Consider the following 25960-nt stretch of genomic DNA (forward strand, 5'->3'; position numbering starts at 1 on the left):
GCCCTCATTTCCAGGTCCATTCTGTCCCGGCTGTTTGAAAGTTAAACCCTAGTGTTTGCTCAAAGCCTGGAAATCTATCTGAGCTGTCCAAATCTTCCTTCCAGTACAGTGCCATACCAACAGTTCCCATCCCACACACTGTAATAGTACTGTTGCTAGGAGACCGCAAACCCTCCAGCTGGCTGCTAAGACACGTAGCAAAAGTGTGGCCTCTGTGCAAATATACAGCGCATGATATTATTACTGTATATCCTGGAAATATGGGGTCCTCAGACGTTTCACTGGATAATTACATTAAACTAAAAATAGCTTACTTCTGACTAGTGCGAGTACAAAACCAGATAAAACCAGGACAATATCACCTGTAAACAACAGGGAGGTAACAATAACAGAAATATCGTGATATCGTATCGTCAAAGGTCTCTCAGTAATTATATCGTGGACATCACAATATATCGAATTACAGGTCTCTTTGCTTAAATTTGAGTTTAGTTTAAAACTAATTGGAACTAAAATAGCTTACATTTGACTAAAAATCAAAATAGACTGCGTACAAAACAAGATAAAACCAGGACAACATCACCTGTAAACAATAGGGAGGTAACAATAACAGAAATATTGTCATATCGTATCGTCAAAGTTCTCACAATAATATCGTGGACCATCACAATATATCAAAGTCTCTTTTCTTAAATTTTAGTTTAGTTTAAAACAAAATTTATCAAAAATAGCTTACATTTGATATAGAAATCAAAATAGTATGAGTACAAAACATGATAAAACCAGCACAATTTCACCTGTAAACAATAGGGATGTAACAATAACACAAATATCGTGATATCGTATCATCAAAGTTCTCACAATTGTGGGCCATCACAATATATCAAATTACAAGTCTCTTTGCTTAAATTAAGAGTTATGGTGCAGCTATAGCTAAAAAATACAGATAGAACTACATAGACCATGATTCTTTGCTCCATTTCAGTGCAGACCACATGAATGAATAAGTGTTATAAGCACTTTTAAATCATATAAAGTGAAATATCGCAACAAATATCGTACCGTGAGATTAGTGGTGTGCAAAAATATCGAAATATCAATATATCGTATAATTTAATGTGATGATACAGAATCGATATTGTGGGCTGCTGTATCGACATATCGCCAAGAGTATTTTTTTGGTATATTTTACTAAATTATTATGTTGAAGTGCTACAGTTTTGTTGTTTGGTCAGAGGAAGGAAACTTGTTTATGCAACACATTTGACATTTTACTGTTTTGATGAGTAAAATGGGTGTTTTTTCATGTTCACTTTGCACAAAATGTGGTTTAACAAAAACTTTTAGGGTCACAGCCATGAAATTAGAAATTATTTTTTATTGAACTGTACTGAATCGATTTGAAATATATCATATCAAACCAAAAGTGCACTGTATCGAGATAGGTATCGTATCTGCAACTTCTTAATGATACTTAATGAAAATATTGAGAGATTTGGATATTTTTACATCCCTAGTAAACAACAATACACGTTTGCACTGAGATCATTTTATTAAATGTTCCACAGCATTCTGACCGAGTGGCTGAACCAGTGTTGTCAGATGGAAGGTTTTCCCACGGAATTGGGTGTTTTTTGTAAGAGCTGCCTCGGGTGAGAAGTATTGTGTGGTTTGACAAGTAAAACGTTTTGATTTTGGAATAATCGTAATGATTGTTCTGAATTTTCGTGACAGATTTTCATAACCAAAGCCGTCAATGTTCTGTGAAACTTCTATTTGTGCGTGTTAGAGGGGAAGAGCACTAAATTTAACACAAAATACAGTGTAAAATACAAACACGGTGTACATTATGCGGGTTTTGGGTGATTTTTCAGAAGAAGCTGTGTCGCTGAAGCCTGAGCAAAACTATGAGTCAAGAGACAAAGTGTGTTTCTTTGCTTTTTTTTCTGTCTTATTTTTTTCACGGAGCTATCGTTTTCGCCCATAGACTTTATAAAAATATATACGATCCATGTTTTTCGTCACATGGACTCAGAAGCTTGTTATTTAAGGGAAGAATGTGTCATTTCAGCTGTATCTGATCCCAAAGTCTGCATCAGTGATAAATGTGTATGTTCTCTGCAGTGTCCCTGTTGTTTAGCTCACTGGTTTTCTACTTCTGTTTATTTTATTTTCTTAATTTTAAGTTTCAGATGTCACGTACAAAGTAAATATTTAGCAGAGTTGTATAGAGTTTTATGTTTACTATGACATTGTACCAGCTGCTTCACATTTTAGACATGTTTTGAGCTCTTACGGGAGAAAATGACACTCATATACCTTTGCTACTCACTCTTAGAAATTCTACACAAGAACTAAACCAGGTCTAAACCAGGACTACATCAAAAGTAAACCAAAACTAAACCAGGACCAAACAGGAGTGACATAAAGACAGACGTTGTAAACCAGTTTTTAAGCAGATCTACACAACAGCTAATCCAAGACTCCACTATATACATACACAATTTGCAAACCAGAGATACGTGTACTTAAATTAATTGTCTTTTGTGTCCTCAGTCGAAACCTCCTGTCCAGCCTGCCCCTGTCGGTGTTCCAGCTGCCCCTCCTGAGAGTTCTCATCGTCAGTAACAACAAGCTGTCCACGCTGCCTGCCTCCATATACGCGCTCACACACCTCCGCCAGCTGGTAAGCACATACACCCACACAGAGCAACGAGGTACAAGGCTTCTCAGGAGTATGAAAAACTGCAATTCCAAAGTAGTATTATTACATTTATCAAGAAGGTGATAGTTTTGTTTATTTTGGTTAGTTATTACAAAGATTGAATTCCAAATAACTCCATTACGACAGGTCATTGCAAGATAAGTTTTGCACTTCCCATACGCTTGTACTTATTTTCACTGTGACTTATAAGATATTACTATTAGTTAAAAAATGCACTATGTAACCAGAGATGTTACTGCTTTGCCTAGAATGTTCCTCAGTGCAGCATTAAACTTTCTTGCCTTTAATCTAAGGCTGTGCAATTAATTGAACTTTGATTGCGATTTTGATTTGTGTGTCAAACGATCTCCAAACTCACATAATCGAGCTGAAATGAGCTTAACAGAGTTTTTTGGGGGATTTTTAAAAATATAAATAAGTATATTTATCTGATTTTTATGTTTTTCTATGCCTTTCTATGCCTTAGAATAAGTAACTTTATTTCAGTTTTATTTATTATCCGAGTCTGAACAATGTTTTATTTTGAAAAATGACCGAATTCTCTCTGTTCCACCTGTCTATGACTCACTCTTGATACATCTCAAGATGCTTGTGTCGGTCACATGACGCTAATATTAAACCCACAAGCTGCAAAAGGAGTAAAAAACAGACGTCTTTGGAAACGTTTGAACAAAATACCACAGTTTTTGTGTTGGTCCTATCATTTTATTTTGTTGTATTTATCTGCCCAACCTTAAAGGCCTTAAAATCCTTTAAAATATTGTCTGACATTAACCCGGTCCGTGGCACAAAAAAAATTGGGGACTGCTGCTCTAAAGTACTTTTTTGTTTTCCAATTTGAAACTTTTGCGTAAATTATCTATAACAAAGTTTTTCTTTGTTTGTTTTGTTTTTTGAGAGAGAGAAATGCTGAATAAATCGTGTAACTAAAAAATAATCGTTTGAATAATTGTGATTTCAATCTTGAGCTAAATAATTGTGATAATGATTTTTTCCATAATCAAGCAGCCCTACTTTAATCTATTTGGTTTGATTTTATTGCTAGAAAATACTTGACATGCATTCTTACTGTGAGTGACTGGCTGGGGGGTGTTTTCTTGTTGGTTGTTTCCATGGAGATAGAGGTTTGTTTAATGCCATCCTGTGGAAAATTTGCAGGCGAAACGAAAACATCTCCATGGAGACAAGTTGGTGCTAGACTTTCCACCAGAAAAATACATACACAGTGGACTTTTTAATATTAGCAAATGTCTGATTAAATAAAAAGAAGAAAACATCCCTGTAAATTGTTTGTAATTAATGTCACCACAAGCCTTTGCCCTTTCCATATTCTCAAAAGGTCTCATTGCGGTTTAACACTGCTGTTGTTGTGCTGTCTTGGTAACGCTCTGATACTCTGTAGAAATGACACTTTGCACTCCGGCGTCAACTGTCAAGTAGTAAGGATTTGTATGATTGTATTTCAAAGCAGTCATGTCAATTTTTTTTCTTAAATTGGTAGTTCGACACAGTGAACATGCTCGCTGTTCTGCGATCTTGTGGATCTCCAGATGGTAGGGACTGTGCAACTAATAGAATTTTAATCGAGATCAAGATTCAGTCATTTCTAATCGTCAGAAGTCAGCTTGGGACTTTTTGATCTCTGTTGGTAAAAGCTTGTGGTTTGGAGAAGAATTCAGTCATATTTTTTATGTTCTGAAAATTAACATTGAAAAATTTTGTTTGCCTAAATATCAAATTGAAAATCAAGCTCAATCGTTATGGTGTTTAAAAAAAAAAAATCATGATTCATTTTTTGTCCTATAGCACCAGTCCCCAAATGGTACCAGGCTGTGGGTCGTTTGGTACCGGGCCGCAAAAGCACGAACCCCTCCTTCCCCTTTCATACGCATCTCTAAACCAGGACTAAACCAGAACTAATCCAGAACTAAAACCAGAACTATAACCAGGTTTAAACCTATGATTAAACCAGGACTAAAACCAGGACTAAAACCAGGACTAAAACCAGGACTAAAACCAGGACTAAAACCAGGACTAAAACCAGGACTGAAACCAGGACTGAAACCAGGATTGAAACCAGGACTGAAACCAAGTCTAAAACCAGGTCTAAAACCAGGTCTAAAACCAGGTCTAAAACCAGGTCTAAAACCAGGTCTAAAACCAGGTCTAAAACCAGGTCTAAAACCAGGTCTAAAACCAAGACTAAAACTATGTCTAAACCAGGTCTAAACCAGGACTAAACCAGGTCTAAACCAGGACTAAACCAGGACTAAACCGGGACTAAAACGGGACTAAAACGGGACAAAACTGGACTAAACTGGGACTAAACCATGCCGCACGGACCGCACACTGCTCCTTCTCACTCCGAGCGCATTTTCAGACATAAGACCACAAAAAAGTTTGGGGACCACTGCTACAGCACATGGAGTTACATTTCTGTCGCTTTTCTCCCACAGGATGTGAGCTGTAATGAGCTGCAGAGTTTGCCTCCAGAGCTCGGGCAGTTGGAAAGTCTGCGCGACCTGAACCTGAGGAGGAACCAGCTCACCTCGCTGCCTGAAGGTACACACCGCCCCAGCAAAGAGAGAAAAAAACTTTAAGGACAACTTAAGCAGTGATTTATGCAGCAGAAGATTGTTTTGTGTACCTCAGCTGTCAGTTAGGATAAGAGCCTGGAGCATTTAAGTGGTATTGATTTGCTATTAAAAACAAAGTGCATATTCAGAAGCACTTCCGATATATTGAGTTAAAAGCCTAAAGGTTGGTTCTCTATATAAAAGGACAGTGCAGAAGTGGACGAGTATCAGGACAAGTTGTGCAGTGATGTCACGACTACAAAACAATTTCATTAGAAGTAAATTACTCACTAAGCCTGTCACGATCATAATAATAACTTATCGCTGGGACAGAATATATTGAGGCTCCGTATTTATCATGGGTACTTTTTCTTTGCAGTAGTAGGGAGTTGTTTTTTTTTGCCATTTTTTTTTTAGTTTTTTTGAGGTTTGAGATGTACAGGGTAGGATAAGTTACTTTTATGGCTAATTATTGGCTCGTTCTGCCATTTATTTTTTGCAGTTTAGACTTTTTAATAATACTGTCTATTTAAAAATTGGTTTACTCATACTAGAGTTTCAATATTATCATTTATGGCAAGCTTCAAGGTTCGTTATCGTGACAGGCCCATTACTGACAAGCCTACTGTTTGAGTTTATAGAAACTGTAACACTAATTTTACTTCAGCCAGAGGTGAAGTCTTCTGTGTTGTCACCATACTAAAATTTCAAACAATTTTTTTATGAATACTTACAGGAAAAATACTTTATATAATAATATAATATTATATAATAAGGAGAAATACTTGATACCAGTTTCACTAAGACAATGACAATGAAAAATCAACAGTAGTTACTTAAATATTTCTGTCTCATACTATTTCTTATATATATATAAAGACCACCAGCAGTATTGATACTAGTTTTAATATCAATTAGTATCTCATTCTTGATTCTTTTGACAGACCTACTGCATAACAAGTAAACTTCATTACTAAATATTAATGCTAATTTAAGGTCAATTTACTGTCAAATTACTAGCTAGTGTTCACTTTTAGGTCAAAAACTAGTCTTGTTCATTTGAAAATTAAATATTTTGGATGTTTGCTTCATAGTTTTAAACATCTTTTGTTTTTACTGCAGAAATCTCCGAGCTCCCTCTTGTCCGCCTCGATGTTTCCTGTAACCGTATTTCCCATGTTCCTGTGTGCTACCGGCACCTGCGGCACCTCCAGAGCATCTCCCTGGACAACAACCCACTCATCATGCCCCCCGCACAGATCTGTTCCAAAGGCAAATACCACATCTTCAAGTACCTCAACATGGAGGCCTGCAAGAGGAGCACAGACGAGCTGGAGAGGCACCTCCGGCCCACCGGCTTCAACAGCTGGTATGTTTCACACTGGAATTTATCACACTTAGAGGATATGTTGAGCTGCTGTTGTCCCATTAGAGGCGGGCAGAATATCATAATATGGATAATAATATGAAGATATGCAAAATTTGAGTATTGAGTGTACTGTTTTAATAAAATACTACAAAAAGTAAATAGAAAAATAGAAAAAAGGTGTATACTTCCAAACAAGGGTAGAAAGAAGTGATGTCTCTGCACTTTTGTCTGATACTTAAACCTCAACTAATACATTAAAGATGTGTTTAGCACAAATTAGACTGACATAATATCATCTGAATATCATTATTCTGCTCCAGAAATATCAAAATTTGAATTTGAGCTTCTATCCAAATCCAAATCAACTTTATTTCTATAGCACATTTTACAAATAAAGTAGTTTCTGAAGTGCTGCACAGGGAACATAAATGAAGACAACAAAAAGGTGAATTGCTAAAATTTGGTTACACCAGTCCTAAAACAATCAAACCAGTAAAATCAAAATAAAATAAAAAATAACATAAAAATCATAAAATAGCTGTAAATAAATAAAATAAATAAAAGACACAGAGGTCCACACAACTCATGCAGTGTTAAAAGCCAGAGAATAAAAGTGGGGACAAGACAAGATTTAAAACACTTCACTGTGGGACTGTTTGGACGTTGGGGGGCAGAGTGTTCCAAAGTTTGGAGCCGGTCACAGAGAAAGCCCTGTCCCCCCTGGTTTTAAGTCTCGTTTTAAGCACCACGAGCTGGAGCTGGCACTCGGACCTCAGAAAGCGCATGCTAAAACAAACTATGCATAGATAATACAAATTTTTGCCTAACAAAGAATAAAATACAGTTAAAACCTGTTTAATCACTGTAGTTTCTATGTGCTATATCCTTTCCAAGATTTGTTAGAGTTGTTATGCACACTGCACAGGGGCTAAGTTGAAACTCCCAATGTTTGTCCTAAAGCATACCAAACCAAGGTCAGAGATAACTCAGTATTTGTGAAACCCACAGTAGCCTAATAGCCCACCGCTGTGTACCCAAGGTGAGTGTGTACATATCTATAATGTTACTGTACTTGTTCCCTGCAGTCTGTCGGAGCAGGAGCTGTTCACTGGTCAGTTTGGAGGGCTGGACTCAGGTTTCAACAGTGTGGACAGTGGCAGTAAGCGCTGGTCTGGGAATGAGGTAAGACTCTACAGTATACTCATCCATACTATATAGGTCATGTGTTGCAGAGCTAATGTGCACTGTAACAGAAGCATAGCTATGACCTTGGTTGTGGATATAGGTTTAATGTAATCCCGTAGGACGGCGGTGGTGGTGTTTAACTATATTGTGTGGCTTTAATCTGTCGAATAAAATACAAAGTTTGTCATATCTGCAATAATCTTTATCTAAATCATTACTTAAAATCAAATGCTAATAGAATCAAATTACTTAAAACATAAATAATTTCAAACTACCGTATTTTTTGGTCGCACCAGCCAAAAAATGCGTAATGAAGAAGAAAAAAACATATAAGTTGCACTTTTTGGTGCAAATTTATTTTATAAAATCAGAAACCAGGAACCAACATGTCATCTTGAAAGGCAAGTTATAACAATGACAATAGAACAGAGAACAACAGGCTGTAAATGCCACATATGAACAGTTCTTCAGATAACTATAGCATAAACAACAGAACAGAACAAGTTTAACAACCTCCATCTCACTCCAAATCACAAAATCCATTGAATTCTTCATCCTCTGTGTCACTTCTGAGCAACTCCGCGACCTCCAGACGTAAACAGAGCGCCCCTTCTTCTTCTGCGTAGCTGTCATCAGACTCAGCATCAGTTCCAGTTAGAATTATTCCGGCCTTTCTCAATCCCGACATTATGGTTTCAATTGTCACTGAAGTCCAGGCTTTATTGATTCATCATGACTTCCAGGAAAGTTGCATGGTGCACCCGGTTGTGAAGCTGTGTCCTCGCTCACTCCGAACTTTCTTTCTGCTGCTCAATTACCGTTTTCGGCTGAATATTTCACTACTTGCAGAAGGACAGCGGCTTTTTCTGCAGGAGACATGCGCAGTAGAGCCAAGTGACAGTGGTACAGAAGTAATAGTAGTAGCAGATACTGACACACAAGCCTAGAGACTCTCACAGCTGTCAGTGTGAAAATTTTAATATATAAGTCGCAGGACCCACCCAAACCATGAAAAAAGTGTGACTTATAGTCCGAAAAATACGGTATTTCATTTCTGCAGAATTGTCAAATGTTCTTTCTAATCTTAGACCGGTGTGCACTAGGGTTGTGCCCTTGAAATCTGAGCTGGATTTTCAGTACCACAGAAGTGTTGTGGTCACACTGACTGACCTCTTGCAAATTCCAAAATTTAACTGTATAATTATCCATGTTTTTGTTCCCTGTCTTTCAAATTTGAGCAAAAAGTAACTATGCGAGTTTAGTAGGAAGAGATGAAGAGCACTGAGCTGTATCCATGGAAACTTGGAGCTGTGAGCTTGTGCTTCCCCAGCAGAAGAAACCCCGTCTGTGCTCTCCTATAGTTATTCTCAGTGTGTTAGGCTCACTGCTCAGTGTAAGGGAAATGTGTCCACTGTCCTGACATGTCCCCAACCGCAACGGTCAGCTCAAAGCAATCGCACTAATGAGGCGAAGACATGGGAAAGGCTCGGGGCCTGGCTAATTCCTGAAGAGGCTTGGGACCTAACAAAACACCTCATAAACCTCAGACAAGCTTCTCTTTTACACTGTTGGTTTTTTTGCGTTGGACTCAGATGTATGGAGCTATTGTGTATTTTGACAGAAAGCGCATTCAAAATGTTCCAAATGCCTAAAGGGTTGGGGCAATTGTAAAGAATGTTAGATTCCAAATAATTATATTAAAACACTGAATTAGAGGCACTGTACTTCCTGAAAATTAAACTAGTTTCGGGCAATACATATAAGACTAATATAAACCCAATCTTTACCTTGCAAGAAAGGGAATAATAGCTGTACATTTTGAAAATCATGTTCAAAATAAACAATTTTGTCAAAATCATTACAGAATATGGTAAAAATCCAAAATAGCCAGTATGAGCTCAGAGGTGCAGCCCCGTTTATCAAAAAGAAAATCAGAACAAATGTTATGAAATTTTGTAAATCTGTTAAAGGGCTGGATCTCTGGAACAAATGTACAAAAGACCTAAAATTGTGCACCACTCTCTTCCATTTTATAAAAAAAAGTTTAAATGTTTAACTTTGGACAGATACATGAATTATGATACTCAGTTTGTGCTGTAGTACTTTGTTGTACTGTTACTGATTTTTTCTTTGTTTCCTTTTGCTGTATTTATATGAACTGGTGTCAAGGCAAGGCAAGGCAAGGCAAGTTTATTTGTATAGCACAATTCATACACAAAGTAATTCAAAGTGCTTTACAGAATAAGAAATACATTAAAATCATAATAAAAACAAATCAAAACATAAATAATCATGAAGATTAAAATAAAAAAAGAGAGACATGAATTGGAGAGAAGAGTGCGGAATGAAAATCAAGATGACGCTCTGGCAAAGGAATAAAATGTAGGCATAATAAGCTCAAGCTTCAGCCTACACCTTTTCAGTCAGTGTATGTTAAATATGACTGTGGAATAATGTCGGAATAAACATGTGACTGAAATAAATTAATCAGTCAATCAATCAGTCAGTCAGACATTTTGGAGCAGTTCAGTATTATTATTAGCATCCTACTTATTCACAGTGATGAGTTTATAAGCGCTTTTCAACACTTTCTAAGGCCAGATGCATGCTAACTGTGCAACAGCGTTACTTTCTGGTTTGTGGAGGATAAAACAGCTTTACAAATAGATGCAGATAGCTCACAGTTCTCTCATTTTGACCATCAGAGATACTTTTACAATATAAAAGATACAGTTCTCGCAGAAAACCTTAATTCCTTGGATGGTGCTCCCCAAGCTATTCAAGATTTGACTTTAATGTGACATTTATTTTAACCAATGTAGCTTTGAAATATTCCAGATCATATTGTTACCCCTTAAGAACTCAGTATTTATATATGCTTTTGTCCTATCCTACATGCATTTATTAGCGTTGACTGAAAATAGCATAGTCTCCTCCCTCTATCCGCCCACACAAAGAAAGGTGAAGCATCCTCCTCCTCCGATGAATCGATGCAGAGTTGAGTGGGAATCGATGTGAGATCTGGTCCATAAGCAGAATAGACTGTAACTGTGAAATCAATCAGGCCTGCTTCCTTCCTCCCATGTGGACTGTGAGTTATGGTTCCTCGTGTTGTCTCAGTCTGCAGATGACTTCTCCGAGCGCTCCCTCCGACTGGCCGAGGTCAGCAGAGAAACGCGCAACCTGGAGGAGGAGGAGGAAGAAGAGGACGTGGCCCATATACAGTCCACCAAAGGTAAGATATCAGATCAACAAACATAATCATACTTACATTGTTCAAACCACTGGGAAAGACAACATTGGTTTATTTCACCGAGTTGTCATACAGCAAGTTATTGGTTTATTATCTCTCTGGGGTCTCCAACCTGTAGCTCTCCAACCCTTTCCAAATTGTGAATTGTTGAATTTTGATGCCTAAGTTTGTGCAGTAATAAATGTTTTCTGTTTTATAAACACCCAACTGTACCCCATTTAAGGCTGTGGCTCTTTTCTGTATGTATTAAATTTCTTGTGACCTCTAAAATGAGTAGTTCTCTGGTATTTTTGTTTTGTAAAGGTAGCTCACTGGAAGAAAAAGGTTGGAGAATCCAGGTCTAGTGCATCTAGTAGTAACATATACATGGTGTCCATGTTAGCCCTACTTTAAAAGCAGTGTATGTAGTAAAAAAGGTACTACAATCACTACTGAACCATGGTTTCTAATACCTTAACGTGCAGATCGAGGACATAACATTTATTCCTCATGCCTCATTTGAAAGCTCAGAACTTCCAGAATTCACTCACTAGAATAATAATTTGGCTGCAGGTGCTGTGGTTTTGGTTGTTAGAATTCAGATCAGAAATTATATTTGTTTGCATAAATATTTAGACATAATTTAGAATTGGAGAACCACTCGTCTAACAGATAGTTCATCAAAATTTCTCTTAGCTGCAGTGTACACAGACTAGAATATTAATAAATCCTTCATATATTTTTCATGTTGCGCATCTATACAATTGTCCAGAGATGTACTGTAGACGTATAGATTACTTACAACAAGATTTCTTATTTCTTATTTATTTATTTGTAAAGGGACAGCACATATTAATGCACATTTAAGATTATAGTCAGCGTGGCTAATTTCCATCTTTAGTCCCTCAGCAGGTTGATGTGAAATCATCTACAGGACAGGGAAACGTACAGCAAAAATCACACAAAAGCACATAACACCAGCACACTCACTATACATACAATTTATTTCAAACAGTTCATTTGAAGTTTGAAGTCAAGAGTTAAAGAGTTAAACCATCAACCTCTCAATATAAAAAAATATAATTTGGTTAAACATGGTGACAAAATGGAATAGATAATCTTAGAAACCGTATTTAACATTAATATTTAACTTCAAAGCCCCAAATGAATGGAACAACTTGCCCTCCTCTGTCTGATCAATCACATCGATCCACCTGTTTAAGGCGTCAGTCTTCAGATACTTACACACATCCTGCTCCTGTTTTCAATAGAAATACATTTTTGTTCTATGTACTTTCTCTTTTACATAGAGTTGCTTTTCTTCTTCACTAATTTACAAATATAGGTGTGATGATGATAAAATCAGAGAGATGTATATCTTTGGATCCTGTATTGTATAGTATGAATATTGTCTTTGTTTTTTGGTCTGTTTTGTTGTTTTTGTTTTTTTCTTTTCTGTAAACGCTATTTTTTGTTAATATATTTAGGACCCCAAGGGGCTTCCCTTATAAATAAATAAAGTATATTCTGATCCAAAAAGCAGTACTATTCTGCTATAGATTAGACAAAAGAGCAAACACAACACATTTTTATCTTCACGTGACCATTGACCAGTTCAAATCAATTGGCCTTAAATAACAAACTCAAGCTTCAGAAGCGAGTGTGTAACATAAGAAGAAAAACTGCACTATACTACATTCTATAATAAATCTTCATTGTGATCCCGCTCTTTGTCCCAGTGAATGGAGACGTGGAGCAGGTGGACTTCATCGACAGCAGTGTGACGGAGGAGGAAGAGGAGGAGATGAGGACGGACGCCCCCACACCCCCCCTCACCACACCTCTCCTGGTATTCACTCATTAGCAGCCTTTTCTCTCTACACACCTCTGACCAGGGACTTATCGATGTGAATATTGATTTTCCAGGAGCTGAAGGAAAGATGTGGAGCCCCTCAGAGCAACGAGTCCTCAACAACACGCAGGTCAGTCCAGAGTCCAGAGATGACACGGTTTATGTACACATTGGTTGGTGTGTGTTGGTACGATGGAAAGGCGAGGGTCGTTTTAGAGCTCGCTGTTGTCTAATGCTCAAGTCTGATGTGTTGATATTAGACTTTATTAGATTTTTTTCTGTGCTTTATTTTAACACAATTTGACCAGAAAGAACTGACTTAGCTGGAACTCCAACATAATGTGTAGAATAAATATGACAATTTTGACTCTTTTACGTCTAAAATTATTCATTCATCTGCTTATTAGCAAGTTCCCAAGACTCTTAATTATAGAAATACTTTAGTTTAGTATATTCACATACAGACTTTCATAGTTTTGATCACTGAGATAAAAAATACAGTGGAATGACAAGAGTACACGCTACTTTTTAAAGGGCACTTTTTTTTTCTGAGCTGTTATAATATTTCCTCATCACAAACACACCTGGAGTTGTGTTTTGTTTCATTCACACATGTTTAACACATACTCTGAGTTCTTCTACTCAAACAGAACACAGTCTGTAAAAAAGGAAGTGCTCCATTGTATTTTTAAACTTCATACACTTTCACTAGTATCATTGCAACAGAGTATTTTTAGTTTTGAAGATGTAGACAGAAGCCTGGTTCATCAGCTAATTTCACTTCGTGGAAACTGTCTGACCTCGCAGCATAAGCAGGTACTTTTTTTATTTAACCAGTCGCTGCTATTTGGTCGTGACTAGGCCTGTAACGATGATCAATAAATCAGTTAATTGTACGATAACTTTTAACAAGCTCGATAACTTTTCTGGCCGCGATAAATTCTATTTGCATGCTTGTTTGTTTTCCTCGTCTCTCTCTCTCTACCAAAGAGACTGAATGTCAAAAAGCTTATATCGCTCTCTTAATACGAACACTTCAAGACCAAAATGATGAGGCTCACAGCAGTAGCCAGAGAGAGGGGCCACAATATTCCAGTGCAAGTCAATGACTAAAATCACTTTTAAGGACGATTTTGTTACAGAGATTTAATAATCCATTTATTTATTGTTTTGGTTGTGTTTGGTTCAACAATGGTTCACTCAAGTGCATTTTTGTTAACAAGTCTTTGCTGTAAACCAGACGCATTAGGCTATTCTTATGTTAACAAGTCTATTATATTTAGGCCTATTGCTTTTGGTTGTCCTGCAGATCCTGTGTTAAATGTTCTTTAGAAAGTAAAGTTTATTGATGTTTGAGAGGGTGTATTTGCATTTTTATTCCATGGCCATTATATGAGTTGAAAATGGTCTCAAAACGTCAATATTGTTTTAAATTGTTTAATATTGTTTATCACAATAAATTCTTGGTCAATTAATCGTCCAGCAAAATCTGTTATCGTTACAGGCCTAGTCCTGACGTATGTAATGCGCCAAATCCTGTAGGAAGAAGGGCAATAACGTCTTTCCCCTTGATAAAATTCACCAAACACTGTCTTTGTTCCGGCTTTAAATACTCAATCTCGGACTTTGTCTACATCCATCTCAACCGCTTTGTTTACTGTTGTGCTGTGCCACGCCACAAAAGGGACCCAGAGAGACGCTTGAGTTTGACGTCATGGCTTCACAGCTTTTTGATGATTGGCTGGTGAGCGGTCTACAACTTTCGGGGTTCTTCCGAACTGTCTAGTGTATTCTGATTCCTGACCTAGTCACTGGAGAGAAATTAAATTGAGTGGAGATGTATGTAGACAGACTAATAATAAAGGATTACTCAAACATGTGAATGAAACAACACACAGATCCAGGTATGTTTTGATGAGGTAACAACATTTTAATATGGCTTAAAGCTCACAGTACTCAATTTTGTGCAATATAGGATCGTTAACTGTAAAATTATTTGTATGTGATATATTTCTTTGTTCTGTTTACTCAAATATCTGCAAGTATCTACAAGTAGAACAGATCAGTTATCAAAACAAGTAGTACTAGTTGAAATCCCCAAACTAATTTCCCCAGGGCCGTTACTATGGTGCGGTGTGTTTTTCAGGTAAAGTCTCATGTGCTGTTTCTGAGTCGAGTCCAGCCGTCTTTGTGTACAGGATGTGAGCTCATATATCCAACCAATAAGTAACTTGTGATGTCTCCCCACTATTAGGTAGCTGTCAGTCAGAGAGCATACATTAGCCTAAGTGTGCATACAGACTGTCACAGATGGAGATAAAGGCTTTCAGTGGTTTATCATTTTCTCTGACTTCCTTCCGCTCTCCACAAGGTCACTTCACTGTCTGTTTGAGGAGCTGGGAAAAGTCAACACTCCACAGTTCCCATAACTTCCACTCATTTAGTTGTGTCTTACTCAGAGCCTCTGGGCCACGTGACGCTGTCCACCTGCAGAAAGAAATCCTGTTGCAAATCTGGGACAGTTGTAGATGATGTAAAGAGACGTGTGGTTTGAAACACTGCTGTTGTTACCGTATCACTGTGGGAAGTTACTTTTGTGGCTGTTCAGAGTTCAGGTCAATGCAGAAGCAGGAAGTTTTAATTTCTGAGAATGTCCTTTACTAGTATTACTAGATAGACGGGATGTAACAATAACCAAAATATCGTGAGATTGTATCGTCAGAAGTCTCACAATAATATCGTGGGCTGTCACAATATATCGAATTACAAGTTCCTTTGCTTAAATGCATGGTTTTATAGGAGCAACAGCCAATAAACATAGGGAACTACATATCCCATGATTCATTTCAGTGCAGACAAAATGAAGAAATATGTTTTTTAATTGAAATCTAGGGATTATGATGGAAATAATTCACACCAGAATCTTATCAAGGTATTGTAAAAGTAAAAAGTATCCTACCTACAATAATATCAGCCTCTCCAAAATATCGCAATAAATATCGTACCGTGAGATGCATATCGTGAAAATACTGTATTGAGAGATTTTGATATGGTTACATCCCTGCTAGAAAAGTTTACTGTGGAGAGGGTATTAAACTATTTTTTATTTCAACTCATACTATTACAATTACTACAATACATAATACAATAACACTTTATAATAATCCAGGTTAATTAGAATTATAAAGCTTTAAGAAAGGCTTAATTTATAATGAACAAATATTTGATTTAAAACAAGTCAGGCTTTCTTAATAACCTAGCCCTGACTCCTAATCCTAACCTCTTAATTATGTACTTACTAAGCCTGAATGAGTTAATAAAAGTCCTACATTACACAAGTGAGAATTAAGCCGTGTAATAATGTGGTTACCTCATCAAAAACAAACCTGGAGTCGTGTTTTGTTTCATTCACACATGCTTGAGTAATCCTTTTTTATTAGTCTGTCCACATCACCAAAGCACAAAATGTTCTGTCTCACCTTGTAATGTCATGAAGTGGTAATTTTAAAGTTAACATCTGCCTTTTACTTTTTGTTTAGTAGAGACTGGTATTTCCAGCGCTGAAACTATCCAAATTATTTGAGTGAAGATGTATTAACTTAACACAGTGGAGCACTTCCTAAGCTTAAATATGCAGGGTTTGTGTGTTAAAGGGTTTTTGTGAGTTTAACTAAAACACAACTCTGGGAATGTTTTTGAAAAGGAACCAACATTATAACACAGATCGGAAAATACTGTAATATAAGCCTTTTAAGTCTTCATGCTTTATTAAGATTGTAAATAGCAGAGGTGGGGACTTGCAAGTCGTGACTTGGGCTCGAATCAGACTTGAGTCACTCTTTTTAGGACTTGAGACTTGACTTGATAAAATGGACTAAGACTTGGGACTCGACTTGGACTTGAGAAGACTTGAGAAGCACTTTTAAATCTGAATTCTTTCTGTTCTGACTGTAATGATTCTCTAAAATCTTGTCAAGACATTTAAAAGGAAAAATTAACTAAATTAATTTTTACAACTCTTGTGTACTCTATAAATACTTATATATAAATATACCGTGACTTTTTAAGTACTATTTATCTTAAAACTCATATAAACTGCAAAAATCTAAGTTACTTTGATTTAAAGACTTGAAATGACTTGAAGCTCATAGCAGATGACTTGGGCTATGTTTATATGACGATGGTCTGAACAGAAGACTCAAAAGTGGCATTGTGTCTTCACTTTTTATTCCGCGTTTAGACGAACATTTTCAGGAGGAAATCTGTGTGCATACCGTGACGTAAAAGTGTTTGGACTTCGACTGAGTATGCATCCCGGGCAGCTGATGTTAAGTGGTGATGTATGTGACGTAAACATGTAGGCGATGTGAGCAGATCTGACCAGAGTTTTGCATCTTGGGCAGTGTAGGCAGAAACGCTATGGCGGAGCGTATTCAACTTTTCCACTCTGGAGGGTAGTTTCAGATTTTTGCTTTTTTAAACTCCCAAAACGTCATCACTGTCTAAACGAAAGGCACTTCTGATAAAATATTTTTACCCATGAACGTTCTAGTGTGAACAGGCTTTTGGACTTGACTTGCACTTATGGGCAAGTGACTCAAGACACAACTAGGACTTGCCTGTATTTGACTTGGGACTTGACTCAGACTTCAGGTCAAAGCCTTGAGACTTACTTGAGACTTGCAAAAGAAAGACTTGGTCCCACCTCTGGTAAATACTGTAGTAGGACCATGACTAAGACTTTTAAATCTTCTTCCACAGGTTTGAAATATTTGATAATGTTGTTTAAAATTAAACAGACTCATGCTCAGTGTCTTTATGCAGTCTGTCGTTTAAGGTTCACATATCTGTATAACTCACTGACCGAATAAGAGCATCAAGTTTGTGATTGGCCAAATGTCTGTGAAAACGCTCTACATATAACTGCTTCCTCTGCATATGATATTGCAATCTACAAGCTGCTCTTTGTGAGGTCCACTGTTTATTTACTGAACATATAACCTGAAATTCACATTCAAATGCAGAACATTTTGCAGTAATAAAAAGTAAAAACTCAAAGTACATTTTCTTGGCTTTTCAGTTGCTGGAAGACATGTGGTTGGTAATAATGGTTTCCTGTTTTAACTTCTTAGAACTTGGCAAGTTTGTAGTAATTGTTTTTCAGAACAAGACCTATTTTTACCACAGAGTAAAATAAGTGAAATTTTGGTTTAGTCCTGATTGTTCTGACTTTTCACAGAATACCACTAAATGTAAATTGCTTAAGATTACGTAAGACCACAACATGAGCAGTTTCAATGTGCTGCTGGTTTGTTCAGAAGCAGCAGTAGCCGTGTTGTTGTCAGCGCACCCAGGACAAATGACTAAGCACATCCATATTAACCAAACGCACAGTGAACTATTGAGAAATCGGAGCAGCGGCCTGTCTTCTTCACAGGGGAAGTATGCCTCTGTAAACACACTCAGCGGATGCTCCACGGACAGGCCCCCCGCACTTCCTTTGGGACCTCCACAAATAGGACATACAAACTCCAAATGGGAGCTCTGGATGCAGAGTTTCCAAACACCATTGAATTGATACAAAGGAAATGTGGCACACGAGAAATAGGTCTTTGTCTTGTCCTACTTATCGAAACAATTTGTCAACTTTTTTCTTTTTATCTCTTTACCAGGAAAGCATTATCAGCCGCCCAAATCTTGCAAAATTTTTGAAAAGGGCATAGAAATACTGTACCAGCCTTCTTCAAACATTAAAGTTCTTTCAATATTTTGAGGTCATACACTTAAGATTTTTACAGTTTAAACTTTTGATTCATGAAAGTGTCCACCTTTGGCAGATGTAACAGCTGAACACACTCGTGGCTCGTTCTTTTTACCATAGAAAGCAAATATTCTTCAGAAAGTTCTTCCCAAGTCTGTTGCAGAAGTTCCCATAAATGTGTGGCACTTGTAGGTCGCTTCACTCTTCTGTCCTTGATGGGGTTTAAGTCTGGAGATTGTGCTGGACTCTCCATATTTTCAAGCTTGACATCTTGTTCTTTTTTCCTGAGGCAGTTTTGGCAGAGCTTGGACTTGTGTTTTGTATCTTTTATCTCTTTTTTTAACCTCTGGCTGTTCAGTTCTTACCTTTGTACCATTTTAAGCACTTCATTGAACTTGCACAACTTGAACTGAAATAAATAACTGAAGAGATTAGGGTGTTTTAAAACTTTTGACTGGTAGTGTCTATTATGCAAAATTGCCTCTTCTGAGCCATAAGCCTTAATATTGTTATCTCCTCAAAAACACTCCTGGAGTTGTTTTATTTGAGTGAGCCTTTATTATTACTCCCTATACATCACAAAGCTCAAAATTCTCTGTTCCTACTTTTGATGGACACCATTAAGCTGTAGTTTTCAAGTTAGCAGCTACCTTTTACTTTTAGTTCAGTAGAGATTGACAATTCCAGAGCTGATGATTCTAGTGAAGGTGTTTAGAATTTAAAAACACTGTGGAGCACTTCCTGTATTACCACATGACATCACAAGACGGAAAAGTGTTTGAAGACTGTGAGGAAGAGTGTTTTCTGTTTGCGAAAAGAAAGTAAATACAGGGTTTGTGTGTTAAACATGTGTAAATGAAACAAAACACAACTCCAGATATATTTGTGATGAGGACATTATAACATAGGGCTCTTTAATATTACATTTTTTTTTGTACTAATACTGATTACAGACACAAATCCAAGAAATAATTGCGCATTGTCCCATTAACTAACTTTTCTCATTCTCATTGTCATTGTCTCTCATTTTGTGTACGTTCAGGTCCAGTCTCCACGTGGACACCTGCAGCCCCTCGTCCACGTCTTCGTCCCCCGTCCTATCCCCGTCCAGTCCCACCCTGGAGGAGCGCAGACGTCCAGGAACGCTGCAGATCTGGCAAGAGCGAGAGAGGCAGCAGCAACAGCAGAAAGAGAAGGCCAGGTACACACCCACACAATCTGCACCACAGGAAGTTTGACAGGCCATCTCCCATTATCCATTAGCACGATTTATATAAACAGTTTACAGAAGGATGTATATGTAAAAGTAAATGTGATCTGACTGTGCAGTATAGGTGCTGTAAGTGCAGAGAAAGGAAGTTTGAGCTATTTGAGCTGTGCTTTTCAGGGGCTTTGTGTTGCGTTTCTATACTTTTTTGATAATATTACATTCATTTGTAGATGAATTTTTAGACTAAAATTTACTTCAACTATATTTACAACGTCTCTAACATAAACCCTATCTATTTCAACCCATATTTTAACTTTAAGGCTGCATTCACCACATCAAAATTAGGTCTAAACAAGGACTAAACCCCAAACTAAATCTGAACTAAAGCGAGACTAAACAAAAACTATAACTGTACCAAACCAAGACCACATGCCGACTGAAGGTGTGAACTAGGGGTGTGCAAAAATATTGAAATATCTATATATCGTATCATTTGATGATACAGTATCGATATCATGGGTTGCTGTATCGATATATCGCCAAGACTTATTTTTAGGTGTATTTTACTAAACTATTTTGTGTAAGAGTTACAATTGTGTTGACATTTTCACAGTTTTCAGTTGTTTTTTCAGTATCACAGCCATAATAATTTATCCTTTTTTAGATGTGAGTATATTGAATTGATTTGAAATGCATCGTATTGAATCAAAAGCTCACTGTTTTGAAAAGTTTATCGTATTGTGGCCTATGTACCGAGGTATGTATCGAATCGGCAACTTCTTAATGATACCCAGCCCTTATGTGAACACACCCTACATCATTTTGTTGATCTAATAATTAAGGATTTACATCGTGGGGACAGGGGTGCCGGACTGGGGCGTGAAGGGCCCAGTGCAGGGAGGGGCCCTCACAAAGTTTGTAATGTGCATACTTCATTAGACAACAGGGCCCAGCAAGATGATTTGTACCCAGGGCCAGATTTTTGTCCCCATAAGAGAAGCAGGTCCACACAAATTGAGCGTGTATACAGATTTTAGCCCCCATAATCTGATAAATAATAACTATCCACCAAAATCAGGACTTAACTGGGACTAGACTAAACCTGGAGTAGAATAAGACCAAACAAGGACAAGTCTAAACACCACCAAAATGTACACATCTAAGAAAAAACTATAACATTTTAAACAGGCCACACATGTAGATTCAAGGCTGAGGTCTCCAGATCTTGGCCAAAGGTCGGCAAAGTCAACAAACTTTAAAACAAGGGGCCCATTCAGACCTCACACTCAAATCTTTCTCGGTTTGACTAGAAACGTTTGTGTATTCACTTCAAACTTTCATGCAAATCCGGTATTTATCTTTGACAGTAGATTTTTTCAGAATATAATGCTTAAGGAGAGAATAGTGAATATTGTTTTTACAAAATCAAGATTTGCTAGTTATTTATTTTCACCTTGATTGCGACGTCTCTTTGCATTTGTTCCTGCCACTCAAGAATCGTCGCTCAAAACATGACCCCGCGTGACCTCTATCCAAATCTCAAACGTGCAGCAGCTATTGGGGCCAGGCTCAAATAAAGCCCACGTTGGCGCGAGGGGGGCGATGATTAAACCAATTGGTCACAGATATCACATGACCCGTCCCCGTCTATCCAGCTGCGTGTGTGTCTGCTCTGCCACTGATTCAAATTAAATCAAAACTTTGTCTCACAGTTTGCTGAGGTCGTCCAGCAAGGCAGGAAGTCACGTGACCCCTGCTTCACACACAGGAAGTCTATCAGGGTAAGAAACCACAAACCTCAATGGAGATCATGATAGGAGCTTGGTAATTAATGAAGAATACATGGAAAACAGATTTAGTTATGGAAGGAAGGAAATGGATGAAGCATTTGCATTGTTTCATAGCCTGGTTTCAACTTTAACCCCGCAATGGGTGTTTGTTATTACATGAAAAAGCAAGAAATATTCCCACTAGGGCTAGAATAGAGGACCATTCAAACATAGCTGATCTTCTTTCTGTCATTCATAAAAGAAAACACAGTCTAGTTTAAGTGTAAAAGTGAATAAGTTGTGTTGTGTCTCCCTCTAGTGGCAGTTCACCAGAGAGCAACAGTTCCCAAACAGGTCTGCGCCAAAGATGTGCAGTAAGTGACATTTCTGTTCTGTTAACGTGTCAGATTTTCATTTCGTTTTTTAGAAATTTGTGTCATTTTAATTCTTTGTCTTTTCCAGAGCGCAGAGCAAATGAGAAGTGTGTCACCGTGTCTGCAGCGCTCTACTAGCAGAACAGGTAGGATCACCTTGTGGATGTTTTAAAAAGGACAATTTAATTAATGTCTTTATCTTCAGCTTGCTCTGAGTTATATTTTAATTAATTCATGGGTTTGGGTAATACTGTATTGTCCTGTGTTCAATCCCTACTCACAGTTGTGTACTTACTTTACATTATGTAAAAAATAAACTCTGGTTCATGCAGGGTTCAAAGCATTTTTCAACAATAAAAACATGTAAATAAATGAAATCCACTGCTTTTATGGTGAAATATCACTATGAGCAGGTATGATTTGTCATTTCTGCAGTTTTGAACAGAAAGTCAATGGATCTGTTTCTATTAGTGAGCCGTATTTATATTATGGTTTCATACTAAATACTCAGAAAAAGCATAACATTAGGCCTGTCATGAAACACTATATTGACTTATTATTCAAAATTTAGGAATTATAACTAACATTTTCTTTGTAATAGTGGGACATTTTTGGTTAGTTTTTCTGCAATATGATCACTGGGGTTCATGGAAATCCTGGAAAAGTCATGGAATTTTAGTATCTCTTTCAGTACAGCATTTTGTTAAGTTCTCATTAGGCTATTGTGATTATTTCCTAACACAAATGCGTCTTTTGTTTCAAAGAGACGACAATAAATGCACTGACTGTATTTTGAATGTTAAAAAACTATAATACAAACCCTACGGTGAGTGGAAAGGGTTAACATTTCTTATTTAGCCCTAAAAGTAAGATACATTTTACACATGTAGATGCTGTAAAGTCATGGAAAATTCACTTTAGGTCATGGAAAACTCATGGAAAAGTTTTGAAATGTTCTCAGTGATAAGTGTGGGAACCCTGTGATCAGAATTGAGCATTAGAAGGTTGAATTTTGAACTAAAATTTCACTAATGAATTACTTGAATTTGAATTTTGTTATCTATTTATTTATACAGCTCAACAATATTAACAATACTTTAACAATACTTTTTTGTGAATAATTCTGCTTTATGGTTTGATGTAAATATTATCGTTTATCGTCTATATTTACTAGCCTGCTTAATATAGCTCCTTTAAATGTCACTGTGCTTTTTGCTTATTTTCTGTTTTGTCTTATTTGTTGTTGTAGATGCCCCCTCCTCTCCAAAGACATCCTCTCCGCCCGGTCAGGCTCCCAAACCCAACAGCTTCCTTTTCCGCACCTCATCCCGCAGCACAGTCAAGTCACCAGGTACAACAACGTCACACCTGCTTCTGACCTGTAAACATGGAAATCTGTGACTTTATTAAGATTTTAACAAACAACTGGGCTTCATTTGCAGGGACAACACTCAGCGAATCTGGCCGAAGTGAGTCTCGAATGACCCTGCGCTCACCCAAAGATGACAGACCAGACGTCACACAGATACGCAGGGTAAAAAAAAATAATAGTTAGGATTCTGTAATCTTACTTTGGTTTCAATTTTAAAGGTCCTATAATACGCAAAATTGACTCTTGTGAGATTTAAGCCAAACATAGATCAGAAAAGTGTAGTATGGGCCATTTTAAACTGTGGTTGTGGTCACGATATTTTCTTGTAGGTACTTTCAAAATCCTCCTAGAGAAAGGTTTGTGGAATGCGTTTTATTAAAACCATTCAAATTCCTTCCAACTTTCTAAGAATCACATCTGGGGCTCATTCAGCATATTACAGTATTGCATAGGCCTGAAACAAATTTTGTAAAGAAAGCATTTTTATCTTTTGTTCCTCGTATCTGTTCTTGTCTAGATAACGGAAGTACTTAAATTTGAAAGTGATAATTTACATAATCTCAACAGAACATGTTAACAGCGCTGTCGTTTAGTTAATCAACGTGTCCATGGTGTCTCAGTCAAACAAAATGTGTATTGGTCGACTAATCCTTTTATTTAGAGTTAAAGGATTTGTATCGAACAACAGCAGATAGAACGATGAATGGTTTACTTGGCTGATGATTTGGGAGGTTATCTATCTTTTTACATCTAAATATAGTTTCCTTTTTCCTTTTTTTGTTTTAAATTGTTGTTTTTGCATGAACTTCTGTGCAGTTGTAGTCTTGTGAGTGCAGTTTGGGTTAGATACATGGTCAGATGATAAGAGTTTTGAGTCTTTTAGTCAACTAAACAGTCAACAGGGCATCTCTTTAAACCAAAAAAATTCTCTTTAAATCTCAAAAATTCAAACAATGTACTTGGGTTTCCTGATGGATGAAAATGTGACGTATAAAGCTAAATACCTGTTCCAGATTTTGAGTGCGGCTGCTAGGAAAGCTATAACCAGGAAATGGCTCCACAAGTACCAATGCTGGATGAATGGTTTGAGATTGTTTATGATATTTTTAAGATGAAGAGAATTACTTTTAGCATAAGACTGCAACAAGACAAATTTGAAAGCAAATGGAAACGGTGGATTGAATATATAAATACTGTGAGACTGGACTTTGTTTGACCCATTACTTTTTCTTGCAATTGGCTGTAATAATTATTATTCATTATTATTATTATTTTTCTTTTAATTAATCCATCCTTTGTAAGCATCAGGGCACACCCGCAGGTTGTATTGTTTTTGTCTTTTTCATACAACTTTAAAAAAGAAAAATAAAGAATTACAAAAAAAAAAAAAAACTCGACTACAGCGCCACACGTTAACCACCATTGGAACTTTTTTTTTTTTGTCCAGCATTCGTTCCATCGCTCAACAAACTTCCCACATTGAATTGCCTCTGTTGTTTTTCAGGCTCTTGAGACCCGTTTGAAGATCACTCTCCCTGAAGACCTGGGGGAGGCGCTGTCCAACGGCACTGTGCTCTGTCAGCTCGTCAACCACATCCGGCCCCGATCTGTGTCCATCATCCACATCCCCTCTCCTGCTGTGGTGAGTCCTCCTCCCGGATCATTTGGGGCCTGTCTGTGTAGAGTTTGTATGCACTTGTATTCATCTAAATACCCAAACTCCCCCATAAAAACTTGTATAATCGGCTAATTCTTCAGCTAAGGACTTCTTACTAACATCTTGGACCCTGGGCATAGCTTACATAGAGATTAATTGGACAAAACAATATAAAAGTGAACAAAAGAGCCATGAAACAACTTAATGAACTACTGGGTCACTGTAACATCTATCACACTAGTGTCACACCACGTTTATTTTATAGCGTATTAAAATCTAATGGTTAAACATTGGGCTAACAGAATATCTTTATAGTTTTGTTCAGTTTTATGCCTCCTTCTTTGTAAAAATGTGTCTGTGATGTGTTGGAATCTCATGGGCATAAGTCAAGTTGAGAAACAGATGGATGAGGAGGGGCACACGTCTCCGTTCAAATGAAACGTCCTTGTCATCGGTTCCCCACAGGACAGCACATCACGCATTCACTTTATTTTGTTTTGCAGCCAAAGCTCAGCCCGGCCAAGTGTCGACTGAATGTGGAGAACTTCATCTCTGCATGTCGCAAACTGGGGGTTCCCGAGGTAATCTTTTTTTAATGTGTCCTGTCAGAGTAATTCAACAAATATCCCACAGTAATGCTTTAATAGTAAAGAGATGAACAAACTGCACTAGTGGCAGTTTGATGTACCTGCTCTGCTATTCATATATCATAACTATTTGGGAAGAGTTGATGTCTCCCGGCTCTTCTGACAAACAGTGGCTTGTGCCAGCCATTTTTTCTTCAGTGTTTTAAGCTACAATCTGCAGAAGACTAAAACTGCCATAATATTTGGATATATAGTACTGTAAATAAACATTATAGTTCTCACACATGTATC

At 37.3% G+C, this 25960-nt stretch overlaps 1 protein-coding gene across 3 annotated transcripts in view; it reads left to right on the forward strand.

Moving 5' to 3' along the window:
- lrch4 (leucine-rich repeats and calponin homology (CH) domain containing 4) overlaps positions 1 to 25960 on the forward strand; it is a 69419-nt gene that overhangs the window by 33749 nt on the left and 9710 nt on the right. For 2 of the 3 annotated variants that reach the window (XM_020936445.2, XM_020936446.2), the window contains exons 3-17: positions 2557 to 2686; positions 5182 to 5287; positions 6424 to 6670; positions 7756 to 7852; positions 10976 to 11090; positions 12827 to 12936; positions 13014 to 13069; positions 19743 to 19901; positions 21623 to 21691; positions 21999 to 22053; positions 22142 to 22199; positions 23303 to 23404; positions 23496 to 23587; positions 24930 to 25067; positions 25586 to 25663. In XM_020936445.2, coding sequence (XP_020792104.2) covers positions 2557 to 2686; positions 5182 to 5287; positions 6424 to 6670; positions 7756 to 7852; positions 10976 to 11090; positions 12827 to 12936; positions 13014 to 13069; positions 19743 to 19901; positions 21623 to 21691; positions 21999 to 22053; positions 22142 to 22199; positions 23303 to 23404; positions 23496 to 23587; positions 24930 to 25067; positions 25586 to 25663 — 1612 coding nt within the window. The remainder of the gene's footprint in view (positions 1 to 2556; positions 2687 to 5181; positions 5288 to 6423; positions 6671 to 7755; positions 7853 to 10975; positions 11091 to 12826; positions 12937 to 13013; positions 13070 to 19742; positions 19902 to 21622; positions 21692 to 21998; positions 22054 to 22141; positions 22200 to 23302; positions 23405 to 23495; positions 23588 to 24929; positions 25068 to 25585; positions 25664 to 25960) is intronic. The other variant, XM_055156117.1, reaches the window with a different exon arrangement.

This window comes from Boleophthalmus pectinirostris, unplaced genomic scaffold (assembly GCF_026225935.1).
Source record: "Boleophthalmus pectinirostris isolate CB_2022bp ecotype Guang Dong unplaced genomic scaffold, ASM2622593v1 HiC_scaffold_20, whole genome shotgun sequence".
NCBI lineage: Eukaryota > Metazoa > Chordata > Actinopteri > Gobiiformes > Gobiidae > Boleophthalmus > Boleophthalmus pectinirostris.